The sequence below is a fragment of the Capra hircus genome, chromosome 25, assembly GCF_001704415.2.
Source record: "Capra hircus breed San Clemente chromosome 25, ASM170441v1, whole genome shotgun sequence".
NCBI classification, from domain to species: domain Eukaryota; kingdom Metazoa; phylum Chordata; class Mammalia; order Artiodactyla; family Bovidae; genus Capra; species Capra hircus.
Window position 1 is genome coordinate 8466813 of NC_030832.1, and position 21389 is coordinate 8488201.

Below are 21389 nucleotides of genomic sequence, written 5' to 3' on the forward strand. Positions count from 1 at the left end.
TTAAAAAATTATCTTTATCCAAAGCACTGAGCCATGGGGATTTGCATCTCATATAATAATAACTGAGGTTGGAATTTGGCAGGTGGGAGGAAAAGTATCCATTCACTCCTCAGTTCAAGCGTCACCAACACTGTGTGTCACGTTCTGTGCTTGTCACTGAGGACACAGATTAATATGCCACGTTCCCTATATTTAGACAGCTAATGACAGTGAAAGTAACAGTTGCTCAGTCATGTCCATCTCTTTTGCCACCCCATGGACTTTAGGGAATTCCATGGAATTCTCCAGGCAAGAATACTGGAGTGGGTTGCCATTCCTTTCTCGAGGGGATCTTCCTGACCCAGAGATCGAACCCAGGTCTCCAGCACTGTGGGCAGATTCATTACTGTCTGAGTCACCAGAGAAGCTAATACCCCAGGGAAAATACGGACACACTTTAAACCACAAAAACAAGTGAGACAGATAAACAAGAGAGGGCTACAGACTGAATGTTTATGTTCCTCTCAGATTCCTGTATTGAAACCCTGATCCCCGCTGTGGTGCTATCTGGAGGTGGGGCTTCGGGGGGGGCAATTAGGTCATGAGAGTGGAACCTTTCTAAATGGAAGCACTGCCCTGATAAGAAGCAGCGGGTAAGAAGACAGCCACGTGCAAACAAGAGGGTCCCCATCAGACACCAGACCTGCCGGCACCTTGACCCTGGACTTCCCAGCCTCCAGAACTGTGAGGCTGTTATTTAAGCCACCCTCTCGTGGGAATTCATCACAACAGCCTGAGTGAATTAAGAGACAGAGACAGACGCAGTACTGTGGAAGTAGGGAGAACTAACCCAGCTTGGGGAGGAAGTGCTTAAGACTTGAAGGACAGACAAGCCAGGATTTTCCAGGCGAAAGAAGGCAATCGCAAAATGCTCAGAAAAAAAAAAATAAATAAAAAAGATTTCCATCCAATTACAGGCTTTATCCTTTTGTGAATTCCCCACCAGGGTGGTATTTGTGTTTATGTTTGCATTACAAAGACTATAATCAGCATCTTGGATTTAGCCATGAAACTTTACAAGTCTCCAAAGGGTTTATAGATTAGGGAGAGCCCTTCGCCAGAGGCTCTGATTTAACTGTCAGTTTCTCTTTAATCATAATAAAAGAAGAAGCAGCTTTGATGTGATGCTGGCTTTGCTGCTGATGACCAAGGAGACCTCCAGGAGATCAGTTCCACCTGGTTCACATCAGAAACTCACTTGGAAGGGAGATGTTGACCCCAATATGGAGAGAAGTTTTGAAAATACTGAGGAGTGTGGATCTGGAAACTAGAAAGGAGGTGGAAGGAAGTGGAAGGTATGGTTTTGGGGAGGGAGCAACCAGAAAAGTACAAAAGAAATAATTATTTTAGGAAGGACTGAAGGGGAGGGTTGATTCACCATATGGTTAAGAATATGGCAGTGGAGTCAGATGGCCCAGTGCTTGAGTCCTGTCTCTCTCACTTACTAGCTGAGTGGCTCTGAATGTGCTTCTTAGTCTTCCAGTAAACTCAGCTTTTATGGTGTTTAAAATGGGCAAAACCACACACCCCCTATTACTGTTGTTGGAAATGAAATGAGTGCAAACCAGCTGGTGTAGTTCTAGTCTTTTAAAAAAATCTATTCTTATCTAATCTGATCTTATCTATTATAATAGAGTATGTTTTATATTACATTTCATTATTATTTTAGAGATATCGTCCTGTTGGTATCTCTAATTTTCTTGAAGAGATCTCCGGTTTTCCCTATTCCGTTGTTTTCCTCTGTTTCTTTGTGCTGTTTACATAGGAAGGCTTTCTTAGCTCTCCTTACTAGTCTTAGGGACTCTGCATTCACTTGGGTATGTCTTTCCCCTTCTCCCTTGCTTTTCGCTTCTCTTCCTTTCTCAGCTATCTCTGGGTTGGCAAAGAGTCGGACACGACTTAGCAATGGAACAACAACAACAAGAGGTATTGTTGTTATCAGTGATACAAGCTATTGTAAAGGATTGAGCATGATCGGGCACGTTCAACCCACCGTACCCCCAGACTCACTTGATCTTGACAAACTTCCGGCACGGCACGGTGTTCCTCACACACGTCTCTGTCAGCGGGTCAATGTCTTCCACGATGACAAAGGGGGCCTCCTCGAGGGTGACGATGCTCAGATGGTTGTCGTCCGGCTCGCAGTCGGAGAAGGACTTGTACCTGGGCCACACGGCATGCCTCAGGCTCAAGGTCTGGTTCTCCCACTTGCCCACCTGCGGCAAAAAGACAAAGACACGCTTGTGCTTTCCTGCACCACCGGCTTCTCAAAGGAGGAGTCCTCCCGCAGAAGAGGCACGGGAGAAGAAGTCCACCATCCTCGGGGCTTTTCTGTTACCTACCTCAACACACACATCTGTTGTACACTAAGAGAGATGGGGATAAAGGGGAAAGCAACCCCATGCCCGGGACTCTCCCCAGACTGAGTAAATACAGGGCTGGAGACGAAGTACAGATGTTGTTAGAGCTCCCCAGCTGACTGTAATGTCCCCCCAGTGCTCAGGACCACTGATGTCATGAAAATAGCAACGAGGCTTCCCTGGTGGTCCAGTGGTTAAGAATCTGCAGGCCAGGGTGGGGGGAGACATGGATGGGTTCCATCCCTGATCCGGGACGATCCCACATACCACGGAGCAATGAAGCCCGTGCGCCACAGCTACTGAGCCTGCGCTCTAGGGCCTGGGAGCTGCAACTACAGAAGCTTGTGCACCTCGGATGCTCAGCAGCAAGAAAAGCCACAGCAATGAGACGCCCGAGCACTGCAACTGGGGAGCCGGCCCCGCTTGCTGCACCTAGAGAGAAGCCCGCTCAGCACTGAGGACCCAGCATGGCCAAAACTAGCCCAAAAGGAAAAAGGAAAAAGCAGGGACTTTTCCAGTTAGAGAGGTCTGGACTTAAATCCCCAGCTCTTGCCAGTTGCTAGCTGTACAACCCCAGGCAGGCTCTTAATCACGATGAACATCTGTTTTCTCATCTGTAAATAGACACAATTCCACCTACTTTATAAGGATGTCATGGAAATGAAACAAGGCATTTTGAGAAAAGCCTACAGCCCGATGCCTGGCAGGTATTAGGGACTGTGTAAACTCTTCCTGTAAGTATAGAATAGAGACAGCGAGAGGGAGAGAAATTTAACAAGTGCTAAGAAACAGAGAAAGAGGAAAAGGAAGAAGAAGTCCAAGAGTAAAAGGGAGGGAAGTCTGGTGGGAGGATGAGAGCCTCCCTTCCAGCTCAGATGGGGTTCTATTTAAGTTGCAAATCAGGTGAGCTTTTATCAGTCAGGCACAGAGTGGAGACTTGCTGCTTAGCGAACACTGAGAGCTGTCAAAACAGAATCGATTGTGTTCCCTCCCTGCAGCAGCCGGCATCTTAGCGAAATCAAATTGAAGGCTGTATGTTTTGAACCTTAATGTTATTTGACAGCTTATTGGCACTCTTCGCATACACACGGGGGGAAAGCTGCCCCCAGCTTCACGCTTTCTCCTTCCTACTCCTGCTCCCACATGCAACTGCTTGACACCGCAGGTCAGCGCTTTATTTGTAGCATCAACCTCAAGGAAAAATACCTCGTCTGAAGAGCTAAGTGCCGAGAGTCTGGGCTTGTCTCTGTTGACGTGACCCTCTCATCTCTCCTCCTGTAATGTAAGTGTCACCAGAAATGAATCTCAGGCCCTTAAAGAGAATTCAGACACGCTGGACACCGGGAGAGGTGACGGGGTGTCGGGAGAGAAGGCAATCAGTCTGTTCTCAGAGATGACTTCAGCATCTGGACTGGAAAATGTTTGCTGCTTGTCGAGAAATGTGCCACGTGGCCAATTACAAAACTGCCCAGCTTCACGAATACCTTCCTTTTTAAGTTACGGAAGGCGGTAGAGTAATTTGGACAAATAAACACATTCATCGCCTCATGCTGTGATGTGTAACACAGGATAGAGAGAAAATGGAGCCCATCAAATCTGTCATTCATTCAACACAGATTTATTGAACGCTGGCTAGGTGCTGGCATGTGCTTGAGAACAATGAGGGACAAAACCGATCACTTCCCTGCCTTCCAAGCCAACAATAACAAACATGCAAATAGAGGAAGAGATATTCAGGCTCTTCCTTTTGGAATATGCTACATCCATCCCTTTCTTTTCCATCTCTCTTGGAAAACTCAAACATAACCTTTAAGAGACTGGGTAGTTCAGTGGCCAAGACAATGGCTTTTGGAGTCAAACGGAACCTAAATGCTGATCCTGGCTTCACCCATTAGCTAAGCAGCCTTGAAAAAGTGGCTTAACCTTTCTGAGCTTCGCTTTACCTGTAGAATATGGATGGACACAGCATATGCTCTCAGGACAATAGTGAGCTTTGAATAAGCCAAAAATACACATGAAGCGCTTAACACAGAATTTCCTTAGCATGTAACATACATGGCAGATACTATTATGTTATTAGCGTGGTTGTGCTAAGTTGCTGCTGACTCTTTGTGACCCTATGGGCTATAGGCTTCTCTGTCCATGGGATTCTTCAGGCAAGAATACTGGAGTGGGTTGCCATGCTCTCCTCCAGGGAACCTTTCTGAGCCAGGGATTGAACCCATGTCTCTTATGTCCCCTGCATTGGTAGGCAGGTTCTTTACCACTAGTACCACCTGGGAAGTTAGCATGTAAGATATAGCTCAAATATGACTTAATTTGCAAAGGCATTCCCGTGTTCCCTGGTAATATAGAACATTGCTCCCAGCTCCCCCATAGCATTTGAAGCTATAATTATAACAATGTCACTTCTGAGCACTTCTATGTGCTAAGGAAATATGCCAATATTACCACTTCGTTTAATCCCCACAAATCCCATATGATAAAGATTATTACTCCAACACCACAGCTCAGGGAACTAAAGCACAGAGAAGTTATGCAACCTGCCCAAACTTGCACAGCTTTTTAAGTGGTGGAGCCAGAGCTACACCATGGAATCATCTGAATCCAAAGGCATTTTCCCACTAGTGCTCCTAGTAATTGATCTGCAGTCATCATGTTATTGCTCCAAGATCCTCTCTTCCTTGCAGAGACAACTCCTAAAATCCCAAGGTAACACATACAAACAGAGGCAAAGCCAGCTGAGTTGGCAGAATCTTCAGTGACGTCACTGACCACATCACATACTCTACACTGTGGGAGGCAGGCAAAAGTTCCAGCCCAAGGCTGACTCACGGAGAGACAGGCTACAAAGGTCTATGAGTCCCTGGAGTGCAGTAACTTCTGAGATCTTCTCTAAGTTCCTCCCTTCCTTCCCAACACATCTAAGTAAGCACCCATGGGTCAGCCAAGGAGGGTGGAAATATGCGGTGGGTGGAAAACTTGATCCGGAGCTGAAGCTGCTGTGTCAACATTGCCCTGGATCCTGAGAGCTTGTACCTCCTTCTCGGGAGTCTGATGGGCTCCTGTTCCAAACACCAAAAGTCTCAACTCTTAAGATTTTTTCTAGCAGATTGGGGAGAAACAGACAACCTTCACTTTCCCCTCCTATATTCCTATTTACAAAGGGCTGTAATGAGTCTGGGGTTTGTATACAGATTTAATAGAGATTCATTTACTCTGTAAATATTTACTGAGTGGTTTCTAGGTGTCAAGCACTGTGCTAGGCACCAAGGATACTGTAGTGCAAACAGCAATATTTTTACTTGCATTGAATTTTTAGGCTAATTGGGAAGACACACATGAGTCAAACAATCATACAAGAATATATACACACAAACTAGGAGGAAAAAAAAAAAATATGGGTCTAAGATTGGAAAGAGTGAGAAAGAAATCCCAGAAGGCTTTCCCAAGGAGGTGGCACTTAAGCTGAGACTGGAAATCCAAGATGAAAGGATGAAAGGATGGAGGGGAGCACTCCAGGCAGGCAGGGGCCAGATGATGTGAAGCCCTGTAGGTCCTATTAAGGAATTGAGATTTACTCTGAGAGTTAATCTAGTCTGTTATCTGGAACAAAGAAAGAAATGCAGAAATCATGATGAATATGTGTCCAAACATAATCTGCCTAAAAGTGGAAGCTCTTTACTTCCTCCATTCATTTTTTTCTTTTTTTTATGATGGAAAAATTTTAACTCATACAAAAGTAGAATAGTAGAATGGATCTCCATCTTCCCATTATCTAGCTTCATTCATGACCAACTCATGTCTCATTTATACTCCCAGCCACTCCTCTCATATAATACTGAAGGAAATTCCAGACATAACATTTCATTTACAAATCCTTAATTTGATTGAAACATCTAAATTTTCATTTGCCTAACAATATTATACCTTCACAATCTATATATTTATGTCTATGTTTCTTTAATTTAAATTTATTTATTTTAATTGGAGGCTAATTACTTTACAACATTGTATTGGTTTTGCCATACATCAACATGAATCTGCCACAGGTGTACACGTGTTCCCCATCCTGAACCCCCCTCCCATATCCCTCCCCGTACCATCCCTCTGTGTCTATGTTTCATTCATTAGATGGTGACACCTCAGTCTAGCAGGGATATGTATATATACTGGGTTGGCCAAAAGGTTTGTTCTGGTTTCTCCATAAGAAGGTATAAAAAACATAAGAAACATTTTGGCCAACCCAATATATTATATAAATATATGCATATTAATTGGTTTTTAGGTCTCCAGCTTCTAACTCAGGGCCTGGCAGGAAGGACTTAAGGGATAGCTGGTGATAGAAAGAATGAACATAGCACAGGAGGCAGAGTCTGTAACATTCGATCACAGTAGTTTGTATCGGTTGATCCCAAACTCCTAATGTCTTGCCTTTCCTCCTTGGTAAGTTTGTTTCCCAAGTCTGTGAGTCTATTTCTGCTTTGTAGATAAGTTCATTTGTATCATTTTCTTTTTAGATTGCACATATGAGTGACAGGCTGTTTGTCCTTCTCTGATTTTCTTCACTTAGTGTGATAATATCTAGGTCCAGGGATTAATAAGCACTATTCTTAGCACTTGGGGCTTCCCTGGTGGCTCAGACGGTAAAGAATCTGCCCGCAATGTGGAAGACCTGGGTTCAATCCCTGGGTTGGGAAAATCCCCTGGAGAAGGGAATGACTACCCATTCCAGTATTCTTACCTGGAGAATTCCATGGACAAAGGAGCCTGGCGGGTTACAGTCCATGGGGTCACAATGAGTCAGACATGACTGAGAGACTAACATTTTCACTTTTTCACTTTTCATTCTTAGCACTGTTTTAATTCTTATAAACACCATATACACAAGAAAAAGGTGTGGGCAGATGATTTTTATCTATTTCATGAATTTTTTTTGTGTGTGTGCTTGAAAACAGTCCCAAATTAACCCAAATAAGTTGTATGGGACAAGGAAAAAAAAAATCTTTATCTTCAAAATAAACTGAATTTTGGTGATAAACCTTTAAACATTTTCAGCGAATAAACTGAAGTTTTGAGGACAAAGAAAAATAATTAACCTTTAATGGAGAAAAGTGATCTTGTTAAAAGAAGTATAGAAAAGGAAGATTAATTTACAATGATTTTTTTAACCATTCTTACTAATAAAATTTAAATGCTGTGCTTTTAGAAACCTAATTGCTCTTCAGCTCCTAAAAGAAGCTGTTTAGTGAAAGGTCAGTGATTACTTATCAAAATGTTCAGCCAAGATTTTCTCAGAGAAAAGATAATTTCATCTCCAGAAACTGTCATAAGTTAGTATTCATCCCTTCATATCTGGGTAAATCCATGGAAGTGTCACAGAGGCTGCAAAAGGCTGGAAGAAATGAGGTTAATAGATATTCAAGACTCTCCTTTCAAAGAGGTGAAACTGATTGTATTGGATCTATTCATGAAATGCTTTTTGTTGTTCAACTCTTTGTGACCCCATGGACTGCAGCACACCAGGCTTCCCTGTCCTTCACTCTCCCAGAGTTTGCTCAAACTTATGTCCATTGAGTCAGTGATGCCATCAAACCATTTCATCCTCTGTCACCCCTTCTCCTGCCCTCCACCTTTCCCAGCATCAGGGTCTTTTGCAATGAATCATTTCATTCATTTCCAATGAAATGCTTACAAGAGACAATTAAAATCACCTCACAACTGGTCTCTCCCAAGCCACCCCTAAAAATGTACACCTAAACACCCAAATCATAGCTCCATCTCTACTCAAACCCTTCCATGTCACAGACTGCCCACAGAATCACATCCAGTCTCCTCTTACGTTAATAGACCCCACAGTATAGATTCCCATCAGCCCCAATACCCTCTCTTTCTATCACTTTCCATCTCTCTTTTGTACACCCTATACATGGCGGCGGTTTAGTTGCTAAGTCATGTCCAACTCTTTGCCACCCCATGCACTGTAGCCTGCCAGGCTCCTCTGTCCTGGAACTTTTCAGGCAAGAATATTGAAGTGGGTTGCCATTTCCTTCTCTAGAGGATCTTCCAGACCCAGGAATCAAACCCAGGTCTCCTGCGTTGAAGGTGGATTCCTGAACTGCAGGTAGATTCCTGCATTGCAGGTGGATTCTTTACCAACTGAGCTACGAAGGAAGACCTCACACTCTATACATACCCTCACACTAAAACATATACATGTTACATCTTCAAACACAGATACTCTAACACCTACACATATTCACACATGTACGTATGTATATATGTGGGTACAGCTGACCCTTGATTAACGTGGGGTTTAGGAGCACTGACTGTCTGTGCAGGCAGCGAGGACGTGGCCCTCCATGTCCATGGTTCCTTTATATCTGCAGACTCAACCCCTGGGGATTGTGCAGTAAGCACTGCAGTGATTCACTACTGGAAAGTCCATAGGAGTGGATCCACCCGGCTCAAACTCATGCTATTCGGACTCTCTGCGACCCCATGGACTACAGCCTGCCAGGCTCCTCTGTCCATGGAATTCTCCAGGCAAGAATATTTACTGGAGAGGGTAGCCATTCTCTTCTCCAGGGGATCTTCTCGACCTAGGGATTGAACCCAGGTCTCCTGCATTGCAGGCAGATTCTTTACTGTCTGAGCCACCAGGGTGTGTATGTATATGTACATATATATGTATTTATATGTGTGTGTATATATGTATATATATGTACATATACATAATACATATCATACACTTTACACATATCATATACATCTACGCATACAGCTACACTCATACCTACTTGAATTCGCTATGCACACATATACAACTCACCTCCACATACCTGTATAATGACACACACACACATACCTGACACACACCTCCACTCTCACTTACAACACTAAGCCACAATGACACGTACACTTTTCACTTCTCACTGCACACACCCTGCATGACACCCATGCCCCTTCTTTGCCTCCACTACCTCTTCTGCCTGAAATCCCTCTCCTTATCATCTCCACTGACTGGAATCCTGTCCATTCTTTCCACTTCCAGCTTAAACACCACTGCTCCCCTGCAGCCTAGTTCTCCAGCCAGAGTGCACTTTTGAAAAGTCTTTTTCCCTTGAATTCTCTCGCGTGTTCGTTCATAAGCTCAGCACATGTGCATCCAGGGCTTTGCACTATGGCAGGCTCTGCAGGAGGCTCTGGGGCTGCAGCTGAGACTAATCCAGACCTGGTTCTTGTCCTCAGACTTTCCTGTCGAGAAGAGGAGTTGGAGCACACGGGATCTCATGAGATAACATGAGATCATGAATGCAATAACTCCCATGCTGGGGTAGGCACAGGATGCCACTGGAGCAGAGTACATCCTGCTCTGCAAGGAAACCAAAGATGCTCCTCCTACAGGAAGTGACTTCCAGCCATGAGCCAGAGCAGCAGAGTTGGTGCGTGGCTTGTTCTGAAGTTCCACCTTTGTTCTCAGGGTGAGAGAAGAGCGTAGCAGGAAGGAGATGGGTACTATAAGAAGACTTTTAACTGGGGGAGGGATAAAATCAGTCTGATGTATTAGGACACTTCTTTTCAAGGCAGTGCAGAGAAAGGGGTTGTGCCTAGAAGATTCTGAACGGAGTAACTGGTCAGGAGGCAGTTAACCTGGAGAAACCTGGTATAGGGCCATATTGAAGTGGTGGTGGGCGCTTGCATGAACGATCAGGACCCCAAATTGTTGGAATCAATACAACTTAGAGACCAACTGTATGACTGCTTGCGGGTGGGGAGCAAGGGTTCAGTTTGCTCTGAATTATAGAATATCTGGCCCAACCAGACTTTCCTACCTCCTGACCCACACCAGCTATAGTACAGTGTTTACCACAGGCCGGTTCAATAAATATTTGCTGAACTGAACTCGATTCAGACTGTAGCACAGCATCAATTTTTACTTAGAATTCAAAGTTAAAAGAGGAAACTTGCCTATTTACTCAGATCCTCTCCTTGGAGAGAAGACAATAGGGATTGCAAAATTAAAAATCAGAGAAGAAATTTTATTAAAACCGATGATGAAAGCAGAGTTCACATTGCCTGGGCTCCAGCTTGACTGGCCCCAGTGAGCTCACTGGGTGATATCATAACCAGGTGGGGGAAGAAGCCTTAAAGCGAATGCTTCACATGTGCAGAAACACCAGAAGACATTTCACTCTGGGTAATAAGCAGTGATTTACTCCCAAGCTGGAGAAAATGTGAGGAATTAACTCTTCAGGAAGATGAATTTCAGGAGAAAAACAGAGCAAACAGGAGGCCAATTTCTCTCCACCTGAAATATAAAGTATTTCAAAGGACATAAGATTAATGTCCATGAAGGGTATTTAAAATGACTTAATGTCCGTATTTAGCATAAACAGTATCATCAATTACCATCACTCCCATGCAAATCTAACACACAAGAGAGCTGATAGCACGGTTGCTGCTGCTGCTGCTGCTGCTAAGTTGCTTCAGTTGTGTCCGACTCTGTGGGACCCCATAGGTGGTAGCCCACCAGGCTCCCCCGTCCCTGGGATTCTCCAGGCAAGAACACTGGAGTGGGCTGCCATTTCCTTCTCCAAATATACACACTGCTGCTGCTGCTAAGTCACTTCAGTCGTGTCCTACTCTGTGCGACCCCATAGATGGTAGCCCACCAGGCTCCCCCGTCCCTGGGATTCTCCAGGCAAGAACACTGGAGTGGGCTGCCATTTCCTTCTCCAAATATACACACTGCTGCTGCTAAGTCACTTCAGTCGTGTCCTACTCTGTGCGACCCCATAGATGGCAGCCCACCAGGCTCCCCTGTCCCTGGGATCCTCCAGGCAAGAACACTGGAGTGGGTTTCCATTTCCTTCTCCAATGCAGGAAAGTGAAAAGTGAAAGTGAAGTCACTCAGTTGTGTCCGACTCTTCGCGACCCCATGGACTGCAGCCCACCAGGCTCCTTCGTCCGTGGGACTTTCCATTCAACAGTATTGGAGTGGGTAATAGCACAGTTACGCACGAGTAATTCTGCATCTTCGGCTGCTGCTTGAAACCAAAAGCAGACCTGAATTTGATTGATCTGGAAACTTCACAGCAAAGATGTCTGAGCCACAACTGTGACCTGATACCAAATTGAAATACATTCTATTTGGAGTAGTTCACAGTTGAGTCTAGCGGTTTGTTTGTGAATCGATTCAATCTATGGTTCCTTCAAGACAGCAGGAGTCTGTGAAACTCGATGTCACAGTGGACCCCAGCTTTCCACTGCACCCTACAGTCAAACCAGCTTCTACAAGGAAACTGCTGAAAAGCAGGTGTGGACCAAACTTACTTTGTCGTCCTGTGTCATGGGGCCTCAGATAGCCACTGGCAGAGTGAAACTAAGAACTGCTTTTCAGGTGCTGAAGTAAAGCACCCGCTTCCTTGGAATTCATGGTCTTAAATGCAATTACTAAAGGTTGTTGGATTATGAAACTTTAGCAGGAATAAGAACCTCTCCTTGGGGGCTGATTAAGAATGCAGACTCTGTATATACACTACCATGTATAAACTAGATCACTACTGAGGACCTACTGCACAGCACAGAGAGCTCCACTCAGTGCTCTGTGGCGACCTAAATGGGAAGAAAATCCAAAAGAGAGGGGATACACGTGTACGTAGCTGATTCACTTTGCTGTACAGCAGAAACTAACCCAACATTGTAAAGCAACTACACTCCAGTAAAAACTAATTAAAGACACCAAAATCAAGAACTTACTTATAGCACAGGGAACTCTGCTTAATATTAACAACCTATATGGGAAAAGAATCTGAAAAAGAATATATATATATACAAAACTGAATCACGGTGCTATGTACCTGAAACTAACACAACATAGCAAATCAACCATACTCTAATATAAAATAAAAATTTAAATTAAAACAAAAAGAATGTAAACTCCAAGGAGAAGGAGGGAGGAGGGATAAATTAGGAGTATGGGATTAACAGATACACACTGTTTCATATAAAATAAACAACAAGGATTTACTGTGTAGCCCAGGGAACTATATTCAATATCCTGTAATAATCTATAATGGAAAGGAATCTGAAAATATACATATATATGTATGTGTAACTGAATCACTCTGCTGCATATCTGAAACTAATACAGTATTGTAAATTAATTATGCTTCAATTAAAATGAATGAATGAATGCACTCTTGTAGATCTCTGGAGTCTCTGCATCAGTAGATGTGGGATGAGGGAGGCCCCGGAACCTAACTTTTTAACCAGGATCCCAGGTCATTCTGTTCTAGGTGATCTAAGGACCACATTTTGAGAAGCCCCTAAAGGACTTCCCTGGTGGCTCAGACGGTAAAGCGTCCGTCTACAATGTGGGCGACCTGGGTTCCATCCCTGGGTCGGGAAGATCCGCTGGAGAAGGAAATGGCAATCCACTCCAGTACTATAGCCTGGAAAATCCCATGGACAGAGGAGGCTGGTAGGCTACAGTCCATGGGGTCACAAAGAGTCGGACACGACTGAGCGACTTCACTTTAAAGAATCATACCTGTAACTACCAGCAGGATTAAATACAGCATACAGAAAAGGAGAAAGTCTGTCTTCCTGGGTTTCTTATGTCACCAGTAGCAACTGCCAGCAGATCTAAATGAGTTTAATCAGCTATTAGAGCCTTAATTAAATTCCTCTCAGTTGAAATTTCAGAATTGCTTAATTGTTATACAGCTCACATTGGAGCAGTTGATTTTTTTTTTCTCCTATAACAACTGTTCTCAGGATAATCTAATATCTTTATGGATAACAGCATCAGCTGTCTTAGGACTTAGCACTGAACTGGTAATTCAAAACGTGTTTTGATCGCTGTGATTTCCATGAACAACCTGCCAACTTGCTGCTTCCATTCTCCTCCTGAGGTTCAGCCAACACGAGAAGAGCTCAAGGCTGGGTAAACCTCACATTTAAAGGTCTCTGGAACAAGGAGCCTCCATATTCTTCAGAAGTCCATTTATTATCTTCAGTTCTCCAAAGTGCCTGTTCCCAGGTTCCTGGGGATGGAGATAAGTTCTACTTCTTTGTTTTACTTTTGAAAAAATTTATGTATTTTTATCAGTTGATTTTAATTGAAGAATAATTACTTTATAATATTGTGGTGCTTTTTGCCATCCATTGACATGAGTCAGTAAAATTCATTTTTTTTTAACTGGAGGATAATTGCTTTACAATATTGTGTTAGTTTCTGCCATACATCAACATGAATCAGCCGTACGTATACAGATGTCCCCTCCCTCCTCAACCTCCCTCCCACCTCCCACCCACTTCACCCCTCTAGGTTGTCACACAGCGGCCTGGATTGAGCTCCCTGCATCATACAGCAAATGCCCACTGGCTATCTATCTTACATGTGGTAGTGTACATGTTTCCCAGGCTACTCTCTCAATCCGTCCCTCCCTCTCCTTCCTCCACTGTGCCCATGAGTCTGCTCTCTACGTCTGCATCTGCACTGCTGCCCTGCAAATAGGTTCATCAGAACCATCGTTCTAGACTCCTGCATGCTTTTAAAAAGGGGTGTGTCCTGGTCATTAACTAAAGAGTTAAGAGTGTTTTCTTTCTCTTCTTTGGGTTCACCTTGGAATGACTTAACATTAGAGATTTGAAAAACCAGCAAAAAATAAAAAGGAGGCCTCTCTCACAATTATTAATACTAATTAATCTTTGAGCCCTCTCCTGGCAGTCCTTCATTGTGAAACTTCTGTATCAGCCAGCCCTCCAACAGGCTGTAATAATAATTACTAAATAATTAAAAGGTATAATAACTGGTATGTCTTGAGGCACGGTGATCACCCTAACGTGGACTTTCTCATTTTACCCTCAGAACTCTGTATGGAAAAGGACGTCAGTAAGTCCATTTTACAGACTGGGAAACTGGGAGCTGATGTGACTCAACCAAGATCAAAAAAGCCAGTGAGGGCACATGGAGGCTGAGCTCAGGCCATCAGACTCAAGCGCCTAGGCCATCACTGCTGCTCGACATTCCCCAGGGTGCCATCAGATCTGGTCTGGGAGATGTTAAGGCAAACAAGGGGAAAGAGGGGACATTCTGTGGATGAAATGGAAAGACCTCACTGCAGGCAGCGATACCCCAGGGGAGCCGGGACACCTGAGCTCAGCCTCTCCACATGCATGGCCTATCTCCTTTAGAGAGGGGTAAGGTGTTCTTTTCTCGTGAAATACAGGAGGAAAGGAGACTACAGCCAGGGACGGCTGCCATGTGGTTTTCTCTCACGTTTGCCAATTTCCTCGGTGTTCCCGTGACTTGATTCTTCTAAGGACCTTGAGTTCCACCCCGGGTCATGCCTCTGACACACCAGCTCCACTGTCTTCTCCCCACTGTGACCTAACGCCCTGTATACCACGTAGGTATTTAAAACAGTCACTCTGTGTGACTCTAGGTCTGCAGAAACAGCTTAGAAGGAGATGTGAAGGAAAATGGGACAATCACAGAACGTGGAGTTGGGGAAAATAAGCACCCAATATTGGACAAGAACTTGGCCCGAGATCAGTCTTCTATTATAGCAGCTATGATAACCGCGAATATTATTTGACACCTTTGCAAAGACAATTCGGAAGCATGGAAAAGGTTTTTCTTTTGACCTTCTAAGGTACTTCTGGGTAAATTTCAAAGATCAGTGTTGTTTCTACTTGTAAGATAAATGAAATGCCATTTGCAATCTGGCAGAGTACATAGCTCTTTTTTGAATATTTACTTGAAGGATATTTAGTAGCTCTTGGTTCCCTTGGCAGAGTTGCCAGTAAGAGTTAGGAGGTGTTAGAAAGTGAAAAGTGTTAGTTGCTCAATCGTGTCCAATTCTTTGTGACCCCATGGACTATAACCTGCCAGTCTCCTCTGTCCATGGGATTCTCCAGGGAAGAATACTAGAGTGGGTTGCCATTTTCTCCTCCAGGGGATCTTCCTGACCTAGGGATTGAAGCGGGGTCTCCTGCATTGCAGGCAGAGTCTTTACCATATGAGCCATCAGGGAAGCTCAGGAGGTGTTAGGAGCCCTTCAAAACTGGGCTGATAGCTCAGAGGGCCCCGCATTCCTTGGGATTCGCAAGTTATTCTCACCAGCCTGAAAATTATGACTAGGCTGGATATGAATACAAACATGACTCTTCCTCTTATTCTTGAACAACTTTTTTTTTTCCCCCCGTGAAAACCTTACAAAGTGGTAAAAAAAAAAAAAATGGGGGGCCTTGTGTTTAACAGCTTCTAAAAGGAGATAAAGTGAAAGCGTCTCAGTAGTGCCCAACTCTTTGCAACCCCCGGGACTGTAGCCAGCCAGGCTCCTCTGTCCACGGGGCTCTTCAGGCAAGAATAGCGGAGTGGCTTGACACTTCCTCCTCCAGGGAATCTTCCCAACCCAGGGACTGAACTTGGGTCTCCTGCATTGCAGGCGAATTCTTTACCCCTGAGCCACCAGGAAGCCCTAAAAGGAGATAAGTTCCAGGCAATTAAATCGCAGGCTGAGGAAGCAAGAGACCTTAATGCATCAAACCTGACTTAAGGGATAAGACAGGCCAAAGACTCATGGTTTTCCTCACTCAGCATTATGTAAAGAAGCCAATTCCATTTGGATCTCAGCCTGAACACTCAAAGTTAACCTCATTGACAGTGTCTGCAGAGTTTTAAAATAAGGTTATAAGACCTGGGGGTATCGATCAGTGGCAAAGCATTTCATCCCCTCGCCCGTGAAAAGTTCTTGGCTTGTAAAAGTTGACGGGTTTGGAACACTTGGTGTCAGGTCCCCGATGGGCATTGGTTCTTTCATATCTGGGGCAAGATAATAAATTTAAGTCTTTGTGATGGACATCTTCCTTCTTCTAAACAAAAGGGCGAGCCAGGGGTTGGTGCCTGAGGCCCTTCTGGTTATTACAATGATGCTAACGAAAGCTATCCCTGTGATGAAATGCACACAGATGAGAATTTCAATTCACCTTAAATAAGATGGTATTTTCACAATCGTTTTTCTTAGTGCAGCTCTGGCCCCAAACTACTTTGCTCCAGGCTTTTCTGAACCCTAAAGTATTCCAGAGAGAGGATCCTTTGAAATACTAAAGCCAACAGAAGATTTAATGGTGAGGAAACAGTAATAAGCTTAACCACAGCTTTGCCCACTGTTAAAAACATGATTATTATTAGACGGCAGTGAGGGAGATGAGGATCCCCTTGGGATGGACCAGATAAGACTCACTCTATTCAGTAAACTGAGCCTCAGTAGCCCTCCACTGTTAATCTCATTTCATCCAAACCAATTATCCCCATCTTGGACACTAATTAACAATGCCAGAATCCGGCACAGTTATTTGGATGAAATGAGAATCTCGGTGACCATCCAGGGAGCTAGTGGCATTCCTTATCGAGTCCTACTGACAAACTCACAGTTCAAAAGAACCCTACACTTGAAGTCAGAAGACTCAAAGTCAAGTTCCATGATGATACTTCTGAGCCATGTCATGCTAATGAAATAAAAACTTTTCAGATTCACACTCATTGTAGCCAAAGGTAGAAGCCCAAGTTGCTTGATGATTCTGAGTGTTCACAACCAACACGCAAAACTGTTTTCTAGGCTTTTGGTCAGTTAGGGTTGGATGACATTGATCCATTGGTTAATTCACCCAGTAAATGTTTATTGAGAGCTTTCTATGTACCACACACTGTCTTAGCACTGGTGATACAGCAGTAAGTGGACTCTGAGCTGGTGGTCAGCCAACTCAGACCCCAGGGCCAGTAGTTTTGTACAGCCTGTGAGCTAAGGATGGATCTTATATTTTTAAGTGGTCGAAAACAATGGAAAGAATAATATTCTGTGACATGAAAATGATGTGAGATCTGAATTTCCATGTCCATAAATAATGTCTGATTGGAGCATGGCCAAGTTCATTTTTCCTATACGCTATTTACGGTTGCTTTCCCACTAAATCAGCAGAACTTGAGTTCCTGCCATACATACAGCATGGCCCGCCAAGCCTAAAATATTTACTAGCTGTCTTTTGCATAAAGTGTTTACCGAGCCCTGATCTAAGTCTCTGTCTGTAAGTGACCTGACTACTAATAGGGAAAATACAATGCTCTCAGAATTAGTTATAAACTAAAAGAGAAAATGACAGGTACTGAGGAAGGAAAGGTGAAACAAACACAGCGGGGAGAATCGGAAATGGAAGGGCAGATCTGAAGAGGGAGGGGAGACACTGCGAAAGGAGCAGCAATTGAGAGAGGCTGGAGAGCTGGCAGAGAAGTCGGACAATCAGCACGGAGAGACAAGACCGCTTGGTTGAGTGAAGACTGCGGACCAAAGCATAGCAAGGGAGCTTAAGGGACATGTTTGTAGACTAGGAAGCTGCCTCAATGGGATGAAACACACAGTGTACAAAGGGGATGAGAGAGAAAGAGGAATAAAAGGATACAGTGGGACAAATTATAGAAACCCCTGGATACTGGGCTGAAATTGCTACATACAAACTGCAATCTGGTTGCTTTTGAGTTCAAAATGGCAGTTGGCCCTGGGAATCCCTTGATGACTTAGCACCGGAGATAGTACTGGTGATTTCACACATGTGTGGCTGGTATTTATCGCTTTCCACGTCTTTCGGCATTGTCCTCTTTTCAAATGATTGCACCATTTGCTTCATAAATATGTTCTTATTTGCCAGACTATCTGGATAAAATTAGAGGTCAGTTTATTGACCTCTTCTCCACCGGCCACCTCCAGTGCATTTGAGCCACTCATTCCCACGAGGGGAAATTCATTTAGAAATGCTTGACTTCAGTGATCCTCAATTTAGATAAACCCACAGTGCTCATGCTGCTGTCCTCATGCCTCTTTGCCAGCATCACTTGGCCATGGTCCCAGGATCCCCTCTTTTCTGTCCACTGATCTACTCACTCGAGCCTTTACGTCCTCCCCACTCCAATGCAGACCTCTCCATCGACATCGATGGACGCTCTGCCCCTTCCACAGCTATCACGCCCCACTTTGTCTTCCTGTCACACCTGCCCAGCACCACCTTTCACCAGTTCAGTCAGTCCGGCCACTTCCCCCTCTGTAGATCACTCTGTAAACCAAACTATAGAGGTGGAGAACATCACATAACCGCAGAGACCCTTCTGAATGTAAGGATTCCCTCCCTGACCAGCAGTTGTTTCCCCTTTTTCCTGCCTGGCTCTCTTCCATTCCCTGGGAACTATTTCAAACCTTCACACCTGCCCACAAGGGACTGCAACTCCTCCAGCTCCATCCTCACTCCCAGCTGATGAATCTGCCTCTGATTTCACAGTCTATGGATGACCCATAAACCCCCCAAGCTTACCTGTCTCTGCACACCTGTCATCCTTCGCCCCTCCTCCACTGATGCCAGGGAACTCTTTCCTACTAATCCCATCAGCTGTGACCTGGACACACTCCTGCACCAATCTCTCCTCTGAATCAGGCCTCATCAAGGTTGCCAGTGACTTTCTCATCATGAAAGCCAACAGGTGCATCCACTTGACGTTGAAAGTCACTCCCATTTTCCTTGAATCCCCTGCCCTAGACAGTCACGATCCTCCCCTTTGTGGGTGAGTCCCCACCTCTTTGACTTCCCCAGCTCTGCCAAAATCCAAGCCCCTCTTTCTCTGCACACTTTTCACACTCCCTGCCCCTCCCTCCTGCCCTCACACCTCTTGTTCAGACATCTGTTACTCACTCTTCAGTTATCATCTCTATGTTGACCTTTCTCAGACATGGCTGTCTTTCACCAGCTCCTCTTCATAGCCTCCAGGAGAGCTCAAACTCTATTAACAGAGTCAGAGCAGAACTCTTCATCTTACCTTCAGTGATTTTATTTTATTTTTTTAAAAGCACAATATTTTCCCCCATGTGCCAAATATGAGTTCTTGAAATCTCAACCTTGGAAACAGTCCTTAATTCACCCCTCTCCCTCCACCTCCATTTATGTGAAATCAATTGCCAAGCCCTGAGAGTTCTAATATTTGAATATTTCCCCTTGTCCACTTCTTTCCTAAGTCAGACCACCCCTCAGTCTTGGTCTTCGCCTCTCTCTGGTTCCTGCCACCATCTCCAGACTGCTCCCCCACCCTGCCAGACAGCACGCCTTCCGGCCTCTCCTCCCCGCTGCAACCCAAGCCATCACTCCAAACATCCCTGCATATATGACCATTCCAGTCTCTCCCTTAAAGCCTTTGGATGGTTTTTCTCTACACTCGAAATCAAGTGAACATGCCTGACCATGCTCCAAATGACCCAGTGCATCCCAGGTGTCTCTAGTTCTCTGCCTTCATGCCAGCCTCCTTTCTGATGGCCAAATCCCACACATGGACTGCTGAATCCCATAGAACTAATCCTAGGCTCCCAAGTACATCAAGCTCCTGTCTCAGAGACAGGTATCCACACATGCTCCTCACACTGCACACACACACACAAAATGGCACCCTTCAACTTGCCCTTCAGAACTCAACTTAGAGAATAGCTCTTCTGGGAAGCAGACCCTGATGATCCCAGAACACTGGCCAGGTGACCGCCTTGCTTGTCTCAGAAAGTGTTATGAGTACCTGCACACTCACCCGCCTGCCCAGCAGACCCACTGAGCGTGGGCACTGTGTTCCGTCGCCTTAGTATCCCTTACACCCAGTCCGGGGCCTCTCACAGAGTAGATACGTAAATGTTAATTAAGCAGACAACTGAATAAGTCAATATCCCAACATGCCCACCATAACCATGATCCTCCTGTAATAACTTGTCAACCTTATTTGGCTTCTTCTGGTCATATGTACTGAAAATAATGTGGATTTCAGACTTGGCTGAACTTGAGCCTGCATATATCAGCTATTATGCTCACTAGCCGTGCGACCTTGGCTGTGTTTACTTGTTCAATTCCTGGGCCTCAGTTTCCTCCTCTGTAAAGTGGGTATGCTAGGAGTAATCGTATCATATGACTGTTGTGAGAATTAAATAAAACCAGGCCTACAGAACAATTATGACTCTGTGTGCCACTTGGCCACTGCTGCTCAACCAGTGCCGGGTGCCCTCATACACAGGGCTCTTGTGGGAATTACATGAATTGCTTGTGGGAAACTCCCAGCCTGGCCCATAGTAGGTATTCAGTCAAGGTTAGTTCGCTCCCGTCTACAATGTGCAGGTACTCCTGAAGTTGAAGTTAACCCCTAAATGTAGGGCACAGACTGTATCTTCAGAATAGGAGACAGCAAGACATTAATTTTACCAAAACTCCAAGCCCAGGTGTTCTATACCAAGATAACCCTTTGGAAATGCACTTGGTTTTTTCCCCCAAAGGGAAACAGATACGTTCTTCACCTACTCTAGATAGAACTGATATTGCCTATTAATATAATTCTGTGCACAGAATTCCTGCCAAAAGCAGCCCAGTGTTATTTTAGCTCTAGCAATAAATCCAGAGGCCTGACAATTATTTTTAATTCCATTTGCTGGTTTGAGGTTCTGCAGAATTAATGCATACCATTAATTTTGTAACTATAAATGTAACCCAAGCCTTCTTGGATCCTTATGCCCCAAAATACAACCTTATGAATGTACTTGTGAATTCTCAGCTGGTGAAGAAGCTGTGTTGGGATGGAAAAGAAAAGACATATAAAATGGAAATTTCAGATAAACTTCCAAGACATACTTGGAACAATCATCCTGGCCAAAGTGCTGAATGTTACTGTGAGGTTAATAATATAAAATCCCCATAATTTATATAGCTCTTTGTGGGTTACAAGTTGCTATTTATTATCTCATTTGACCTTCATTGCAGTCATATGAAGGTAGAGGAGATATTGTTACAATTTTTCAGAGCCATAAACTACTGATCATTCAAGTAACATGGGCCAGAAGAGGACAGCAGATGCGTGGAAGAACTAGAGAGTTTTCTGACTGCTGGCCCATGACTTGCTTAATGGTCTGCGTT

At 44.4% G+C, this 21389-nt stretch overlaps 1 protein-coding gene across 1 annotated transcript in view; it reads right to left on the reverse strand.

Moving 5' to 3' along the window:
• The window catches only part of GRIN2A (glutamate ionotropic receptor NMDA type subunit 2A), a 445041-nt gene that overhangs the window by 104029 nt on the left and 319623 nt on the right, over nucleotides 1-21389 (reverse strand). Inside the window, exon 6 of the mRNA XM_018041005.1 lies at nucleotides 2050-2255. Coding sequence (XP_017896494.1) covers nucleotides 2050-2255 — 206 coding nt within the window. The remainder of the gene's footprint in view (nucleotides 1-2049; nucleotides 2256-21389) is intronic.